The 14,826-nt window shown below is 41.6% G+C and overlaps 2 protein-coding genes across 3 annotated transcripts in view; one reads left to right on the forward strand and one right to left on the reverse strand.

Moving 5' to 3' along the window:
* LOC103627197 (DNA polymerase epsilon catalytic subunit A) overlaps positions 1–9,682 on the forward strand; it is a 31,782-nt gene extending 22,100 nt beyond the window's left edge. The window contains exons 28-49 of one of the 2 annotated variants that reach the window (XM_008647495.3): positions 36–178; positions 506–939; positions 1,824–1,962; positions 2,065–2,262; positions 2,347–2,421; positions 2,505–2,695; positions 3,238–3,409; positions 3,496–3,560; positions 4,251–4,383; positions 4,454–4,555; positions 4,638–4,721; positions 5,350–5,424; positions 5,510–5,569; positions 5,667–5,923; positions 6,011–6,059; positions 6,280–6,440; positions 6,520–6,586; positions 6,683–6,799; positions 6,900–7,070; positions 7,536–7,733; positions 8,375–8,481; positions 8,870–9,682. In XM_008647495.3, coding sequence (XP_008645717.1) covers positions 36–178; positions 506–939; positions 1,824–1,962; positions 2,065–2,262; positions 2,347–2,421; positions 2,505–2,695; positions 3,238–3,409; positions 3,496–3,560; positions 4,251–4,383; positions 4,454–4,555; positions 4,638–4,721; positions 5,350–5,424; positions 5,510–5,569; positions 5,667–5,923; positions 6,011–6,059; positions 6,280–6,440; positions 6,520–6,586; positions 6,683–6,799; positions 6,900–7,070; positions 7,536–7,733; positions 8,375–8,481; positions 8,870–9,230 — 3,359 coding nt within the window. In that variant the 3' untranslated portion in view covers positions 9,231–9,682. The remainder of the gene's footprint in view (positions 1–35; positions 179–505; positions 940–1,823; positions 1,963–2,064; positions 2,263–2,346; positions 2,422–2,504; positions 2,696–3,237; positions 3,410–3,495; positions 3,561–4,250; positions 4,384–4,453; positions 4,556–4,637; positions 4,722–5,349; positions 5,425–5,509; positions 5,570–5,666; positions 5,924–6,010; positions 6,060–6,279; positions 6,441–6,519; positions 6,587–6,682; positions 6,800–6,899; positions 7,071–7,535; positions 7,734–8,374; positions 8,482–8,869) is intronic. The other variant, XM_008647496.4, reaches the window with a different exon arrangement.
* Positions 9,683–12,888: 3,206 nt separating this feature from the next.
* On the reverse strand, positions 12,889–14,549 carry LOC103627198 (SAUR-like auxin-responsive protein family). The gene has a single exon (XM_008647497.4). The coding sequence runs from the start codon at positions 13,797–13,799 to the stop codon at positions 13,311–13,313; it is 489 nt and encodes a 162-aa protein (XP_008645719.1). The 5' UTR covers positions 13,800–14,549; the 3' UTR covers positions 12,889–13,310.
* Between the last annotated feature and the right edge of the window lie 277 nt (positions 14,550–14,826).

Below are 14,826 nucleotides of genomic sequence, written 5' to 3' on the forward strand. Positions count from 1 at the left end.
TTTACTTACTCTCATGCTATCCATGTACCTTTCAGAGATCGCAAAGCATTATTTAAGGAAATGGTTTAGATTCTCCTCTGATGCAAACATTCGATCTATTGTTGATTGGTCTTACTACAAGCAACGCTTAAGTTCAGCTATTCAGAAAATCATTACAATTCCTGCAGCAATGCAAAAGGTAATATATTCCCTCTGATTCCAAATGTAGGTTTAGGAAATGGACATGGGCTCCAATGTGATACTTTGAATTATATTTTTTTAAATGGACAGTTTTAAGTAGTGAGAATAATATATACTGCAATAGTATATTCCATGATGAATATGATAACATCAACATGCGTTGTGATTGTGAATCTATGCAACTTTTCACATGCTGATTGTCTAAGTCAATAAAGTTTGATTTGATAAAATCCAATCCTAGTATGACCTAGATCTGGAATCGGAGGTTGTAATTATTTTTTGTTCTCTTTGATTAATCTTATTGGTGAATCCTTATTTCTTACAGATCTCAAATCCTGTTCCTCGAGTTCTTCATCCAGATTGGTTACACAAAAAGGTCAGGGAGAAAGATGATCGATTTCGGCAGCGTAAACTGCGTGATATCTTCAGTCCCTTGGCTAAAGAAGAGGGGCTGCATAACTTGAATAGGACTGGAGATATGGAAGATTTATTAATTTCAAACAAGGATTTGAGGAAAAATCCTTCTCATGGTTTAGACATTGACAAAGAAAACAATCCAAATGGAGCATCAGTGGGATCTGGTTTGAATATTAGTAAAAAACAACAAAACTGTATGACTGGGTTAAATGTTCCTTGCACTTCACAAATCCAAAATGCTGCTTCTTATGAAACAGTTGATAAGGGTACTGACTATCAAGGATGGCTTGATGCTAAGAAAAGAAAATGGAAATATGTCCGTGAACAAAAAAAACGTCGAAGGTATGCAACTATTAAAATACACACTTCTTTATACATCTTTATAAGTTAATATACTTTTATAATTGGTGCTCTTTTAAATCCATACACTTTAGCGGTTTAGCTTGATGTTAGGTGCTGGTCATTTTATGGGACTCTTATAGATTGTTTTTTAAGTACAATTATATAGCTTAAACTTTCAGTAGGTCACATGGTTATTAAGCCGTTGCTAAAGCGTCGCTTTAACGACGCCTAAGTGGTAAGGCGTGCTTGGACCCGTAAGGCGAGGCACGGCAGCGGCGTGCAGGGCGCCCGCAACGGTACCGTGCAGGGCCACGCGACCACGGTGCAGGATATTCACTGTTGGGCTTTTTTTTTTCCTGTTTCCCTCTTCTAACTAGATTGTGCTAACTTGCTCATTATCTTTAAATTAGTAATATATATATTGTATAATTTATATATATTATTAAGGTGTCGCCTCGCCTTACACTTTACCGCCTAAAAGATAAAAAGGGGGTCGGTCGCCTTAATAACTATGGTATGGTAGGTCATCTTACTAATATTTGTGCACTTTGCAGCGTATACTACTTCATATGTTAAATTTCAAGTACAATCAGATTGCTTAAACTTTCAGTAGGTTCTTACTACTATTTCTGCACTTTGCTGCGCATACTACATATGTTAAACTTTTTTGGATACATAGATATGTCTCGTATGCATATATGGTGGAATTTTAACCAATAACTGTTTTGTCATTTTTGGGGGTGCATTTGTACCCCTTACATAGAACTTACATTCACCCTAAGTTCCTTTTATTCTGGACTTATTAAAGTGACGGGGAACTAAACCAATTAACTGCAGTAATTATGCAGAAGAACAAAGTCATGTCTCTCTTCTGCTTCTGCCAGGTTGGGTGCTGCCGCCACTTTTGACGATCCTAACGCTTTGCTCTCGGCCAGACATGCCAATCAGCTACCTGTCAACAGTCGGAATAGATCTACATTTTTCCAGAAACAAGAATTGGCCCTCTTTAGATCACATTGGCAGGCATGTGTCTTCTGTTATCTATTATGCTCTGTAGCATTGGTTTACCATCTTTTTTTTTTTGCTTTGTTGATGATTGTTAATTCCATATATTGTCCACACCAGATAATCCAGCTTGCTTCAAGTACAGTGCCTGGTCACTTTTTTGCGTGGGTTGTTGCTGAAGGGATTATGTTCAAGATTCCTATTAATGTGCCTAGAACTTTTTACCTAAACTCAAAGGCTCCTGTCACAGAAGAGTTTCCAGGAAGGCGTGTCAAAAAGATTCTCCCACATGGTAGACCTTGTTTCAACCTTATTGAGGTGAATGTTGTGAATAATAGCTGCAAAGTAAGTAGGGATACAGTTTCTTTGTCTAAGAGAACATGCTATGACTATGTCATTTAGGTTGTAACAACTGAAGAACAGTTCAGGGCTGAAGGCAAAAAACTTGCAGCTCATCTAGCAGAGCCAGATGTTGAGGTGAGCATTTGTTGATGTGTTTATGGGATATAGTTTTGCATTATTTTCTTTTCATTTCCTTTATAACTTTGAATTGCGTTTAGGGAATATACGAGACAAAAATTCCACCAGAGCTCAATGCTGTTCTCCAAATCGGATGTGTCTGCAAAGTGGACAAGTCTGCAAAAAGACGAAGTATACAAGATGGATGGGATCTAGCCGAGTTGCAAATGAAAACAACCGCCGAGTGCTCATATCTGGAACAGACATTTTCATTTTTCTATTTATACCACAGGTACTCCTAATAATATAGTTATTAGAAGCATATAAGACTTATAATGGTAATTTGTGTACTACTTGACACCATTATAATTTGCCAACAGAGTGGTTATTATGCCCATTTTTCATCTGTATCAGAAGTATAGAGTAATTGTAGTTAACTAATTGATACCCTTGTATGCCCATTTTTCATCTCTATCAGAAGTATAGAGTAATTGTAGTTAACTAATTGAAACCCTTGTATGCCCATTTTTCATCTCTATCAGAAGTATAGAGTAATTGTAGCTAACTAATTGAAACCCTTGTACCATGAAGCAAACTGCTAATTTTAGTGTTATGTATGATCTCTCTAGGACTCCACGACCACGAGTCCACGATTGTTTCTAGGACATTTTATCAAAATCATAAAACACATGTTTACAATCTTTTACTTTTAAATATATTGTAGGACGGGCATCAATGAATGTACTCCCTTTCATGTATCATATGAAAGCCATCTGTACTCTCCAGTTATACATTTATTAATTTGGGACTTACGTACATATTCTTTAATTTCAGCTTGAGTGAAGGAAGGGCTGTATATGTATTTTACTTCCCCACGTCTTTCCGAATACATGCAGTGATTGTCAATCCTTTCCGTAACAAAGAAATATCTCCGTCATTTCTTGAAAAGCAATTTGGAGATGCTTGCCAAGCCCTTGGTTCTGTCCCTGAGAATCTGTCTTTCCATGTACGAGTGAAATCATGAGATGCAATATATAATTTTTCTCATGCTGCTTGGCATACCTAATTCTAATTCTTTGATTCTATATTTAGGTGGACTACCAAACATCAATTGATGCTGGAAGCAAATACGCACAAAGAATGTTACTTGAGTACAGGTATGCTGTTTTCTGATTATTCAAAAACAGTTTTGTTTTCTTGGCTTCTTTTTCTGGGAGCCATGAGCACTTTATTAGGCCAGGTTTTGTAATCTGGTGAATAAAAAATTGCTGTTGTACTGGACATGCATATATGCAAATTTTGTATCCTGTGATTACATTTGGACTCTTTTCGTGTTCGCTGGTTGCTGACACCAGCCATTTTGTTCTAGAAAATTATGTGGGTGAAAAAAGAAGGAAAAAAAAAATCTTATTTTAATATAATCAGGCAAAGTAGCGCAAAAACGATAGGTACCCTTTCTCCATACATTGTTCAATAACTTGATTCTCCATCTAACTCAAATTTGCCATGTGGTAACTGTCACATCCGAAATTCCTGTTGTAAGTCTAGCTAATTCATTCAGTAGAGAGTTATATTAGTATAATTCTTTGTTGTCTGTGGTTAAGTTTTGTCTGAAAGGGCACTACCTAAAGATTGACAAACATACAGAGTAGGTTACTAGGTTGAAACATAAAGTGCAAATGTGTTACATAAATGTATGTTTCGACATCAGAATTGCCAAATTTCTTTCTGTTTTGATGGCCGAGGCACCTAAGTTGTGTATATGCTTGACAGTATCTGGTGTCCTGTTATGGTATTTATTATTTAGTAATTTTGTTTATCATAAACTCCAAGGAAACCTTTTGTAGGCAACAACATTCTGGACCTGTCGTAGGCATCATAGAGTGCCCTAAGCTCCAAGCTATAAAGGTAGCTATACGAGCACTTGATGATTTGCCATGTGTAACCATTCCTAGCAATGCACGTGACAACAACTATCAGGTATGAAATAGACAAAGGCCATTGCATTTTTTACCTTTTGTATTTCCTCTTATTTTGCTTACTTGTCCAGGCTCTTGGCTGGCAAGCAACAGCTGGCCGAACAAGTATGCAGCGTTGTGCTGCATCAACCCAATGGTTCAATGAACGGATTTCACTCGCTAAATATGCACATGTAAGGTTCTCTACTAGCAAATACTTCAGTTAGTTATTCCAGTTTGCATGGAAATAAACTGAACACGAATGCTTTTAAACAGGTGCCACTGGGTAATTTTGAACTAGACTGGCTTCTTTTTACTGCCGATGTATTCTTTTCAAGGGCATTGCGTGATCAACAGCAGGTTTGTTCTATCTTGGTCATGGAAGTTGGCTTTTATTTTGTTTGAATCACATGCACTTGTGAAGCTCTTTTACCAAGTGTTTTTTTAAATAGCTTTAGCTTCACTAGTGAAGCTGCTTTATGGAACCAAAGCCAAAAAATTGCTTCACTAAAGAAACTAAGCTGTACCAAACAGGCTCTAAGATTAGTTGGTTTGTTAGGAAAATTATACGTTGGATAAATTTAATCAGGACATTTGCTTAGGGGGTCAAATAGATCGTCTATGAAAGAGACAGCCTTGTTTCCGTTGAGATCAAGCAAGAACCCTGAAACCAGTCAGATCCTCTAGATGAAGAGCGAGTAGCTGGTTCTTCCTACTATTCCCATCTACCCCAAATCCCAACCAAATCCATATCATATGGGAGAAATATAAGAAATTATAATACCAGTTTTCATTCTGCCTAAAACTGAGTCCATTTGGCTTGGAAGTGTGGTTTGTAATCTGTGGGATGGCAACAATCTGCACTATCGCCTGGTTTAATTAATGAGCCAAAGCAGGGTTCAACCCTGTTTGTTAGAAAAAACCATCATGGTTTAATATGGAGTTTATTTGTAGTGCATATGTTTTCTACTGACTTGCATATATGTAGGTACTATGGATATCTGATGATGGCATTCCTGATTTAGGAGGCACTTATGAAGGAGAGACATGTTTTGCTGATGAAGTGAGAAGCATTCGTTCATTTGCTAATACGCATGTTTTCTTATACCCCTTTTCACTGTTTGGCTAAATATGACCTCATTTTATAGGTCATTCAGCCTGCACTTACTTATCCTGGTGCATATAGAAGAGTTTCTGTTGAGCTTAAGGTAGGCTCAGATCCTATTGGCTTGGACCCATTAAAATGCTACATGCTCATTTCTCTGCTGATAATCAATTTATATGTAACATATGTTTCTTCTGCAGATCCACCATTTGGCGGTTAATGCTCTCCTAAAGAGTAGTCAAGTGGACGAAATGGAAGGAGGATCAATCGGTAGCTTTGGAAACGACGTGCCTCCGGGTTCAAATGCCACTGAAACTGACTTTGATGATGCTAGCTTATGTATACCTGCTTTCCAGGTGCTAAAGCAACTTATTCAAAGATGCATTTCAGATGCAGTGTCGTCTGGAAATGTATTTGCTGATGCAATATTGCAACATCTCTACCGCTGGCTTTGCAGGTAATATCTCATGTTTATGCTTGAACTTCTAGTAATTGCATTTCAATTTTAGTGTTCTCTTAGCATGTTCTTGAATACTTTTTTCAGCCCACGATCGAAACTTCATGATCCAGCTCTCCATCGTCTTCTTCATAATGTAAGTTGAATACTTAACTGTGTTAACAGTCCTTTTTGTAATACAGATATTGTTTCCACTATTTACTGCTTATTTTTTTACTAGATTTGCAAAACAATTTATTTTCCAAACAACTGTTGTTAAATAATCTAGTATCAGTTTGTATGCTGTCGAATGTCCAACATTACCTATGCTACAATTTATCTTACCCTGTCTATTCTTTATAATTGAACTTTACCAGGTGATGAAGAAAGTCTTTGCTCTATTGTTGGCCGAGTTACGAAAGCTGGGGGCTAATGTTATTTTTGCAAACTTTTCTAAGATAATCATAGATACTGGAAAAGTAGATTTGTCATCTGCACATGCATATTGTGACAGCTTATTAAGGACCTTGCAGACGAGGTACCGTTTGACCACTTGTTGCAAATAGAATGGGTGCTCCAGTTATTTTCTAAACTGAGACTAATAGTCTATTTTTTAGGGACCTCTTCGAGTGGATAGAATTGGAACCATTGCACTTTTGGCATTCCTTACTGTTCATGGATCAGGTTTGTACTTTTTGTCGTGTTACCACACTATGTTGATTTAGACTTCTTTTTTTTTGCCTTTGATGGTTCTTTATCTTATGTTGTTTTATGGTTTAGTATAACTATGGCGGAATTCAAGCTAAAACACAAAACGTAGACTCTTCAGATGGTGATAATGATATTGATATTGTCTCAAGCTGGAACATGGCAGAAGATTTGCCCAAAGATACACAGGTCTATTTGTTATAATTTCAGAATCATCCTACATTAGTAATGACTTTCCTGCAAATGAACTCAAATGATTGCTCTGACCTTATATTTTGTTAAAATACAGGATCATTTTGTCTTAATCGTATCAGAATTCCTATATATTCCGTGGAAATTCATGAAGGAACAAGTAGCTGCTCAAGCTACCATAAGGGATGATACCTCATGCACTCCATCTGTAACAATCATGGCTGCTGAGAATCTTGAGGGCCAGGTGATAGAACACCTCCGTGACAAGGTAACGTGTTTTCTTCGTCCAGGTAACACGGCTACTGTTTTTCTCGTTTTTGTGAAGAGAGGGATTTGTGGCTGATGGCTGGTGCCAAAGGACTTGTGTTCCTGTCATCCATTGTTGGTAGGTAGTGTTTTCTATGGATCCTTTTTGTATTCTAAGTTCTGGCTACCATGAGCTGGCCCTAGCGTTTAAGGTCTAAGGTCTATTTGAGACTCTGTACCATTCTTATTTTAATGAAATGCAGCTCTCCTGCATTTCGGAGAAAAAAATGTGGGCGTCCAAACAATTACAAGTGACATTTTTACTACAGTGAATATATTGCTATTGTTGTGCATAAAGCTAATGATGGTTCCTAATTACATGCTATTCAGAGTTATGGAGTTGTGCAAAATATTTGTAATAAATGGAGTACCATATGCTCTGTAAACACTGTTCTTTATAATCTGACTTTAATACCTGGTTATGCAGATTAGCAATTACTTTGCAGACAAGCTTCTAAGAACTGTAAGTGATATACTTCACCATTTCAAAGGGAAAAGCAAACATGAGTCAGATGAACCTGCAAAATCTGATCCTCACACGCATAAAGGCGATGCTGCATTGGAGTTCATTAAGCATATCTGTGCAGTTCTTGCTCTTGATCAAAATGTTCAGCATGATATTTTGGTAAATCTTCTGTTTGGACGACTTAACTGATACTTGCTATTTTCACTGGAAGAACTTATAGCAGAAGATTATTTGTTAATTGTTATTTCTTTACCAAGTAGTTAGGTGTTCATCCTGTGCTGTTGCTATATATCTACCAATTACTTGCTGATAGGTTAACATGTCTGTCTTCTCTGTTCTGACATGCTTGTTGACTCCTTAACTAAAAAACATTTGGGTCATGTCCTGCCTTTGAATAAAATAATTTAAAAAGACTTACCTGGGGAAAAACCTCCCCCAAACCATCACAGTTTAAGCTAGAAATTTCTTTGAGCTGGTCGAGAAAAGGCCCTGATAGCTGGCTGCTCAGGACGGTCCTGCAACACATGTATCTCTGAAAACAGCCTTTTTTCATGCAAGCAATGGCTTGAACCCTGACCGGCAGCCTCTAGAGGACCTACTGCCACTCTGTCATTGAGTTTGCCTGTCTTGGAATTAACAGCAGTACCAAATGGTCTTGTGCCACATTCTGGCAAGAAAATAAACTCCTTTTCCTTCAAATGCTGTAGAAGAATAAGCAACCTTTCGTTTTTTATGACGGCTATATTGTTATGCTTGTAATTGTACTATAATTCCTCTCACCATACAAATATTTCTGGCAGAGAATGAGGAAGAACCTGTTAAAGTTAGTTCGTGTAAAGGAGTTTGCTCCAGAAGCACAATTCCAAGACCCATGCGCCTCATTCACTCTGCCAAATGTGATCTGCAGGTATTTTATCTATGAACCAGATTTGTTTGTGGAAAGTTTGTTGCATCCTTGCATGATCGTTTGTGATAGTATTTTAGCTATTTATCTTTGTGCTTGCATCAAAGCACATGAGCTGGAATATATATATATATATATATATATATATATATATATATATATATTCATAAAAAGCAACAAACAGGAAAATGTTAATCAGAGAATCGGAACCAAATAGTGTTTCTTGCTCCTCTTGCCAGTTCTCACCTTACTGCTTAATTTGTAAATGTAAGCTTTAGCTGGAAATTGTTCCAATCTTAGAACCATAACGGACAGATTCAAGAGCTATTTTCATTATTTTTTCTCTTGAATCTTGATGTTAGCAAACCTTATGAAACAACTACACTGGCAGCTATTGCAACGATTGCCGGGACCTGGATCTCTGCCGCGACTCGGCACTCCAGGGCCAGGAGTGGAGATGCGCGGTGCCGCAGTGCGGGCAGCCGTACCACCGCGAGCAGATGGAGAACGCGCTTCTGCAGGTGGTCCGGCAGCGAGAGAGGCTGTACCACCTGCAGGACCTGGTGTGCGTGCGCTGCAGGCAGGTGAAGGCCGCCCATCTGTCGGAGCAGTGTTCCTGCGGGGGCTCCTTCCGGTGCAAGGAGGAGCCTTCGTATTTCCTCAGCAAAATGCGGGTGTTCCTGAAGGTGGCGGTGAGCCAAAAGTTCCCGCTCCTGCAGGACTGCGTGCAGTGGATTCTTGAAGCCAGATGACGCGGGCTGCTACTTCAACATAGTTCATTAGTTCACCTGATCGCTAGGTTGTACAACGTGCACAGGCTGTAGCTCCGAAGAGTGTATAAACGGGTGTATAGCGCTGCCACAGTTCATTGTAGCTCTGCCCTGCTTGCAAAAGGTTGTTGTTGTATTGTAGATATTCAAAGGTGGATGGCGAGAAACGATAGTAACCTTGGTATCGAAACATCTGGATAACTAGCCCTCTCGTATGTGATTGCTGGGCATAGACTATTCTAAGTTATGATGTGGGCATGTGGTTGCATAAGCGGTTTCGATGACGTGAATAGAAATACACGCGTCGGACCGTATGCTGCCAGCCTGCCAGTACACTGACCTTGGCCACGTCATACTAGTTGTCTGTTTCTGTTGCCAATCCTACACTGTATTATCTGCACAAAGGAAAATGAAACGGAGGACGTTGTGCTTTCGAGGGGCCAGGACTCGTTGGGTGGATGAAGCACGCGTGCCCGGTGACCTCAGCCTTTAGGCCCCCGGTACGAATTATTGCATGAGTACCATTTGATTTTATAAACGTTGTCAAACTTGTCCTCGTCGTATTCTAACCTCTGACGACTTGGGACGGCACACAACGCCAACGCCACGCCATGACAATGACTTGTTGCGCGATTCCGCGGCAGGTGATGGTTGGTTTTGCCGGTTCAGAGCATCTGCACTGCACTGCAGGCCCGGCAAGTGCCAGGTCAGAAAAATCTGTGCCTGCCAACCGCTTGGGGAGTTGGGAGGGGTACGTACGCTTGCTGCTAGCTAGTGCTTTGCATATGGATCAAGTTGCTCTTAGAGTAGACTTCCAAGCTGTAGGCAGTAGCTGCGACTTTGACTTTTAGCTCATGTGTTACTTTCCACTGTATAAGTAAAACGTACTTTTCCTCGTTGAGGCTATAGATATCCAAATGGGTGGACCGTGCCGGGCCGAGCATGGCTAGACCTGGCACGAATTGGGATCATACCGGCTCGGCCCGGATTAGCTAGCGGGCCGTGTCGTGCTGGCCCACGAGCCCCAAACGAGGTCCAGACACGACCCGATAGGTTAATAATCGTGTCGGACCGCCCACGGCTCGACGGGCCTAACGGGTCCATAACAACATATTACGTTTAAATGATAAAAATATCCTAAAAGTATGCATATTTGAGGGTTTCAACCATATTTATTAGCTCTAAACATTTATTTACACCCATATAACCAATAAAACACATGTTTTCTGTGTTTTATACTCTACATTCAAGTATAATATATGTATTTATATGAAACAAATAAAAAAATAAAACCGGGCCGTGCCTAGCCCGCCGTGCCACACCTTCGGCACAGGCACATCCCGATGACCGGACCGGGCCAACATGGGCCCGGTTCACTACGTGCCGGGCCGGGTTCATGCCAGGCCTAGCCCGCCGTGCCACACCTTCGACCGGGCCAGGCCGACACGGGCCCGGTTCACTACGTGTCGGGCCTAGCCCGCCGTGCCACACCTTTGGCCCAGACACATCCCGATGACCGGGCCGGGCCGACACGGGCCCGATTCACTACGTGCCGGGCCGGGTTCGTGCCGGGCCTAGCCCGCCGTGCCACACCTTTGGCCCAGGCACATCCAGATGACCGGGCCAGGCCGACACGGGCCCGGTTCACTACGTGCCAGGCCGGGTTCGTGCCGGGCCTAGCCTGCCGTGCCACACCTTCGGCCTAGGCACATCCCGATGACCGGGCCAGGCCGACACGGGCCCGATTCACTACGTGCCGGGCCGGGTTCGTGCCGGGCCTAGCCCGTCGTGCCACACCTTCGGCCCAGGCACATCCCGATGACCGGACCGGGCTGACACGGGCCCGGTTTACTACGTGTCCGGCCGGGTTTGTGCCGGGCCAAACACGTGCCGGGTTTCGGGCCGCCCGGCAAGCCCGACCCATTTGGACATCTCTAGTTGAGGCCTTCGATCGGTGCGTGGAATGTTTTCCATCTTTTTGTCTGCAGAGAGAGTAGAATTAGAAGTGAATTTCGTTCTTCGTTTACAAATGAGAAAATGACTCTCGAAAACGGAAACGACATCGATAATTCAAAAACATCGAAAACAAAAGTTCAGTATAACAAATACACCGGTCACGATCCAGATCTAGAATGCAATCAAGAAATTCACAGGAGTCATACATCCATGTAGAAGTTAGTAATAATAAATACTCACAAATCCATGAAGGATTAAAGCATATCTCACAAAACATTAAAACAATAAGAACTGTGTGTGCATACATATATAGTTAGAAAGTCACAACTTGGTACCTTACAAAACGAAACTACCCAATTAAAAATACATCGATAACTACTAAAAACCATAAAACAATATCACACATCAAACTATGGAGCGTATAACTAGCCATATAACTTAACTCATCATAATATAAGTAATATTTATAAGATATTTTATTACAAGATAGGAGATCACAATCAATACAAAAATCATGTATCTTTTAAAAAAAAAGGCAAAGCACTAGAAAGCCTAGTAGCATATGACTATAGAACCAAGATGTGTACGATGATTGATGACATGACATTAGCATATTCGACTTAGTTAACATAATTGGTGTCCTCTAGATCCTTCCTCAAGTTCTCATGCGAACTATGAATATGTCAAGAATAATAATTGGTAAAAATCTATGAATAAGAGCCATTAAAAAAGTTTCAAACAACTATAAACTATATACCATTAGATAGATCCTAATTTTAGAGAAAAAAATGAAATTAGTTTCATTTTTTCTAAGTTAAGATGAATTTACTATGAATATACAAAGATTACTTTAGATTTAATATTTTTCAAAAAAATATCGAATCTGTTATCGACGGTGAAATACCCAATAAATACGACAATTACCGAAAACGGTCGAAAAAGACCTAAACCGTTTCATTTTAGTTTCTAGTTTTTTCTACTTATTTCATTTCCGTATTTTTGGTAATTGTTTTCGTTTAGCCCTAAATTCGGTAAAATTTGAAAAATAAATTCCGGTAACTGAAAATTACAGTTTTAGTTTCCATCCCTATTAATTAGTTACCATTGCCGTGCGCTTAAATAAGTCATGTACACATAAGAAACTAGGTGACCAGAACACAAAAAATACACAATGCATACATCCATTAAGGCTATCTCTCTAGCATATTTCATATCACACCCTCCTATTTTAAACTCTATTATGTAAATAATATAGTCTACAATACAAAATAATGTTTTGTACAGTCTGCCGAGCACGGCCTAAATAAACATATTTGGTTACAAATGCTTTCTCCATATATTTGTTGGCGCATCGTTTCTTCACATAGAGTAAACTCTACGTTGATTCCATAAAGCAATTCTCTAAAATGAACTAGGAAGCTAGAATCTGAGAAAAAAACAGTTTCTTCACCTTTCACCTATATATCATTAATAATCGTAGGAAAGCCAAGAGAATCACCTTCAAACACGCAGAGTTGTAGGGATAGGACAAGTAAGCTAGCATATATATAGGTGAAAACCATACTATCTATATGAACAGAGAACAGTTCATCCTAGTTAGCTAGCATATATGGATGAAATTATGAAACGAAATGTGAAGAGCACGTGAATTGATCAGAGCATACTCGCATCGAACGATATATAGTTATATACAGAACATACATACACCACTTCTATTATATGTATTTAACGTGTTACACTCGTTACAGTAAACACGATGTATATACATGCATACATACATCGTTAATTAAACGATTTGAAGACAACATGAGAGTTACAAAGACACAAAAACAAATCTATGGAGTACACTTGCGATGAAAAGGCAAAGAGAGTGAAACAAACGTTAACAGACGGCAAAGTAAAGCAAGCAGCAAGCACTTGAACAAAGTTCTGCGCGCGCCCGGATCTCTAGTCTACTTATGATGACGCCGAAGAAGAAGAGGAAGAAAAGAGTGTTCAAGCTCAAGCTCAACCATAACCGACGATACGACCAGACCATTTTAGACCACCGTCGCCGGCCGGGCGTCCAAGCAGCTAGCAATGCATGCAAGCAGGTGCTCTGTTGAATTAACGGCCAGCGACGAGGAACCTCGCCGGCGGGCTCACCACCAACTGGTAGCCGGCCAGCTGGTGCACGTGGTGGTAGCCTCTAGTGCTGCCGGCGGCGAAGCGTCCACAGCCAGGCGACGCGCTGGGGTCGCCCAGCTCCATCTCCCACATGACCTCCATGAAGTCGTCGACGGCGCAGGGCAGCTCGAGCGGGCCGTCGCAGCCGGCGAAGCCGTACTCGGCCTCGGCCGCGTCCAGCAGCGCCCGGAACAGCGGGTGGTTGGCGCAGCGGGCGCGCACCCCGAACCGCTCCTTCTCCGGGCCCACCAGAACGGTGAAGTAGCCGGCGGCTGGCACCGGCGGCGGCGGGGGCACGCCCAGGGACGGCGACGACGCCGCCCTCTTCGGTGCCGCCGGCGGTGGCGGCCTCCTCCGTTGGGCCAGCGAGGTCCGGCACCTCTGCAGCGTCTTGGACAGGATGTTCTTCTTCTCGCCTCCTTCCTTCATTGATGTTACGATTACGAACGAACTTACGACAGTAATTAAACGGCGTAGTAACTGAGCCGCAAACAAGCTAAGCTAGCACAACTGCACAAGGCAAACACTATCAACCCAGTAGGTTTTTCTGTTCAACAAGCTAACGACCACAGCAGATCAAAAGACTATCAACCCGGCCTATTAGCTAGCCGCGGTCGTAGGCCTGGTGCAGGCGAGACATGTCCACGGTGGCCTTGGGCGCGAGGAGGCTGTGCTTCTTGGTGCTATTGCTGGTGTTATTCATGGCTCTTGGAGGACGGCTGGAGGCATATTCTGCGGCTACAGGTTCAGCGTGCAGGAGGCAGGAGCAGGCGCTGGACTCGACGATGGATTGACCGGTCGGGCCGGAGGACGAAGCTAAGCCAAAATATATAGAAGGAGCTGAGCTGAGCTGAATTGAAAGAACGCAGAGCAGCAGCTAGCTAGCCGAGAGAGAGTGCGTGTACGTGCAGCAGAGGCACACTAGCTAGAGACAAAGAAGGGTTTGGCTTCCTCGTGGTCGAGGAGGAGATGGGATCAGGAGAGCTAGAGCCGATCGATCGAGGAGGAAGAAGGGTTATGCGGCCGCCTGCGATCGGAACGATGACAAACACTCAACCACCCGCGCAAATGAATTGAAGGCTTATGCGGCCGGGGCCATGCCTCTCCGACTAGACGGCGACCTTTTAACATCATATTGCATGCGTTGCACATCCTGCCGATCCATCGTAGATAGATCGCGCCGTTCTGAGTTCTGACCTTTTAGGTCCTGTATGTTGGATTTAAAAACATCTCGAGCGATGCAGACATGCATGATGTATATGGCACAAATACAATACTCCATTCGTTTCGTTTTAGTTATTGCTGGATAGTGTAAAATTAAACTATCACTAAAAAGAAACGGAGGGAGTATCACGTACGGCAGCTAGCTCACTCGTTTCTTAGCTTTCGCAGCCAACAGCCGTGTGTGCGGATTTAATTAAACTCTTCACGGCGTCTGATTTTTTTATTTCTTTTC

Source organism: Zea mays, chromosome 5 (genome assembly GCF_902167145.1).
Source record: "Zea mays cultivar B73 chromosome 5, Zm-B73-REFERENCE-NAM-5.0, whole genome shotgun sequence".
NCBI classification, from domain to species: Eukaryota; Viridiplantae; Streptophyta; class Magnoliopsida; order Poales; family Poaceae; genus Zea; species Zea mays.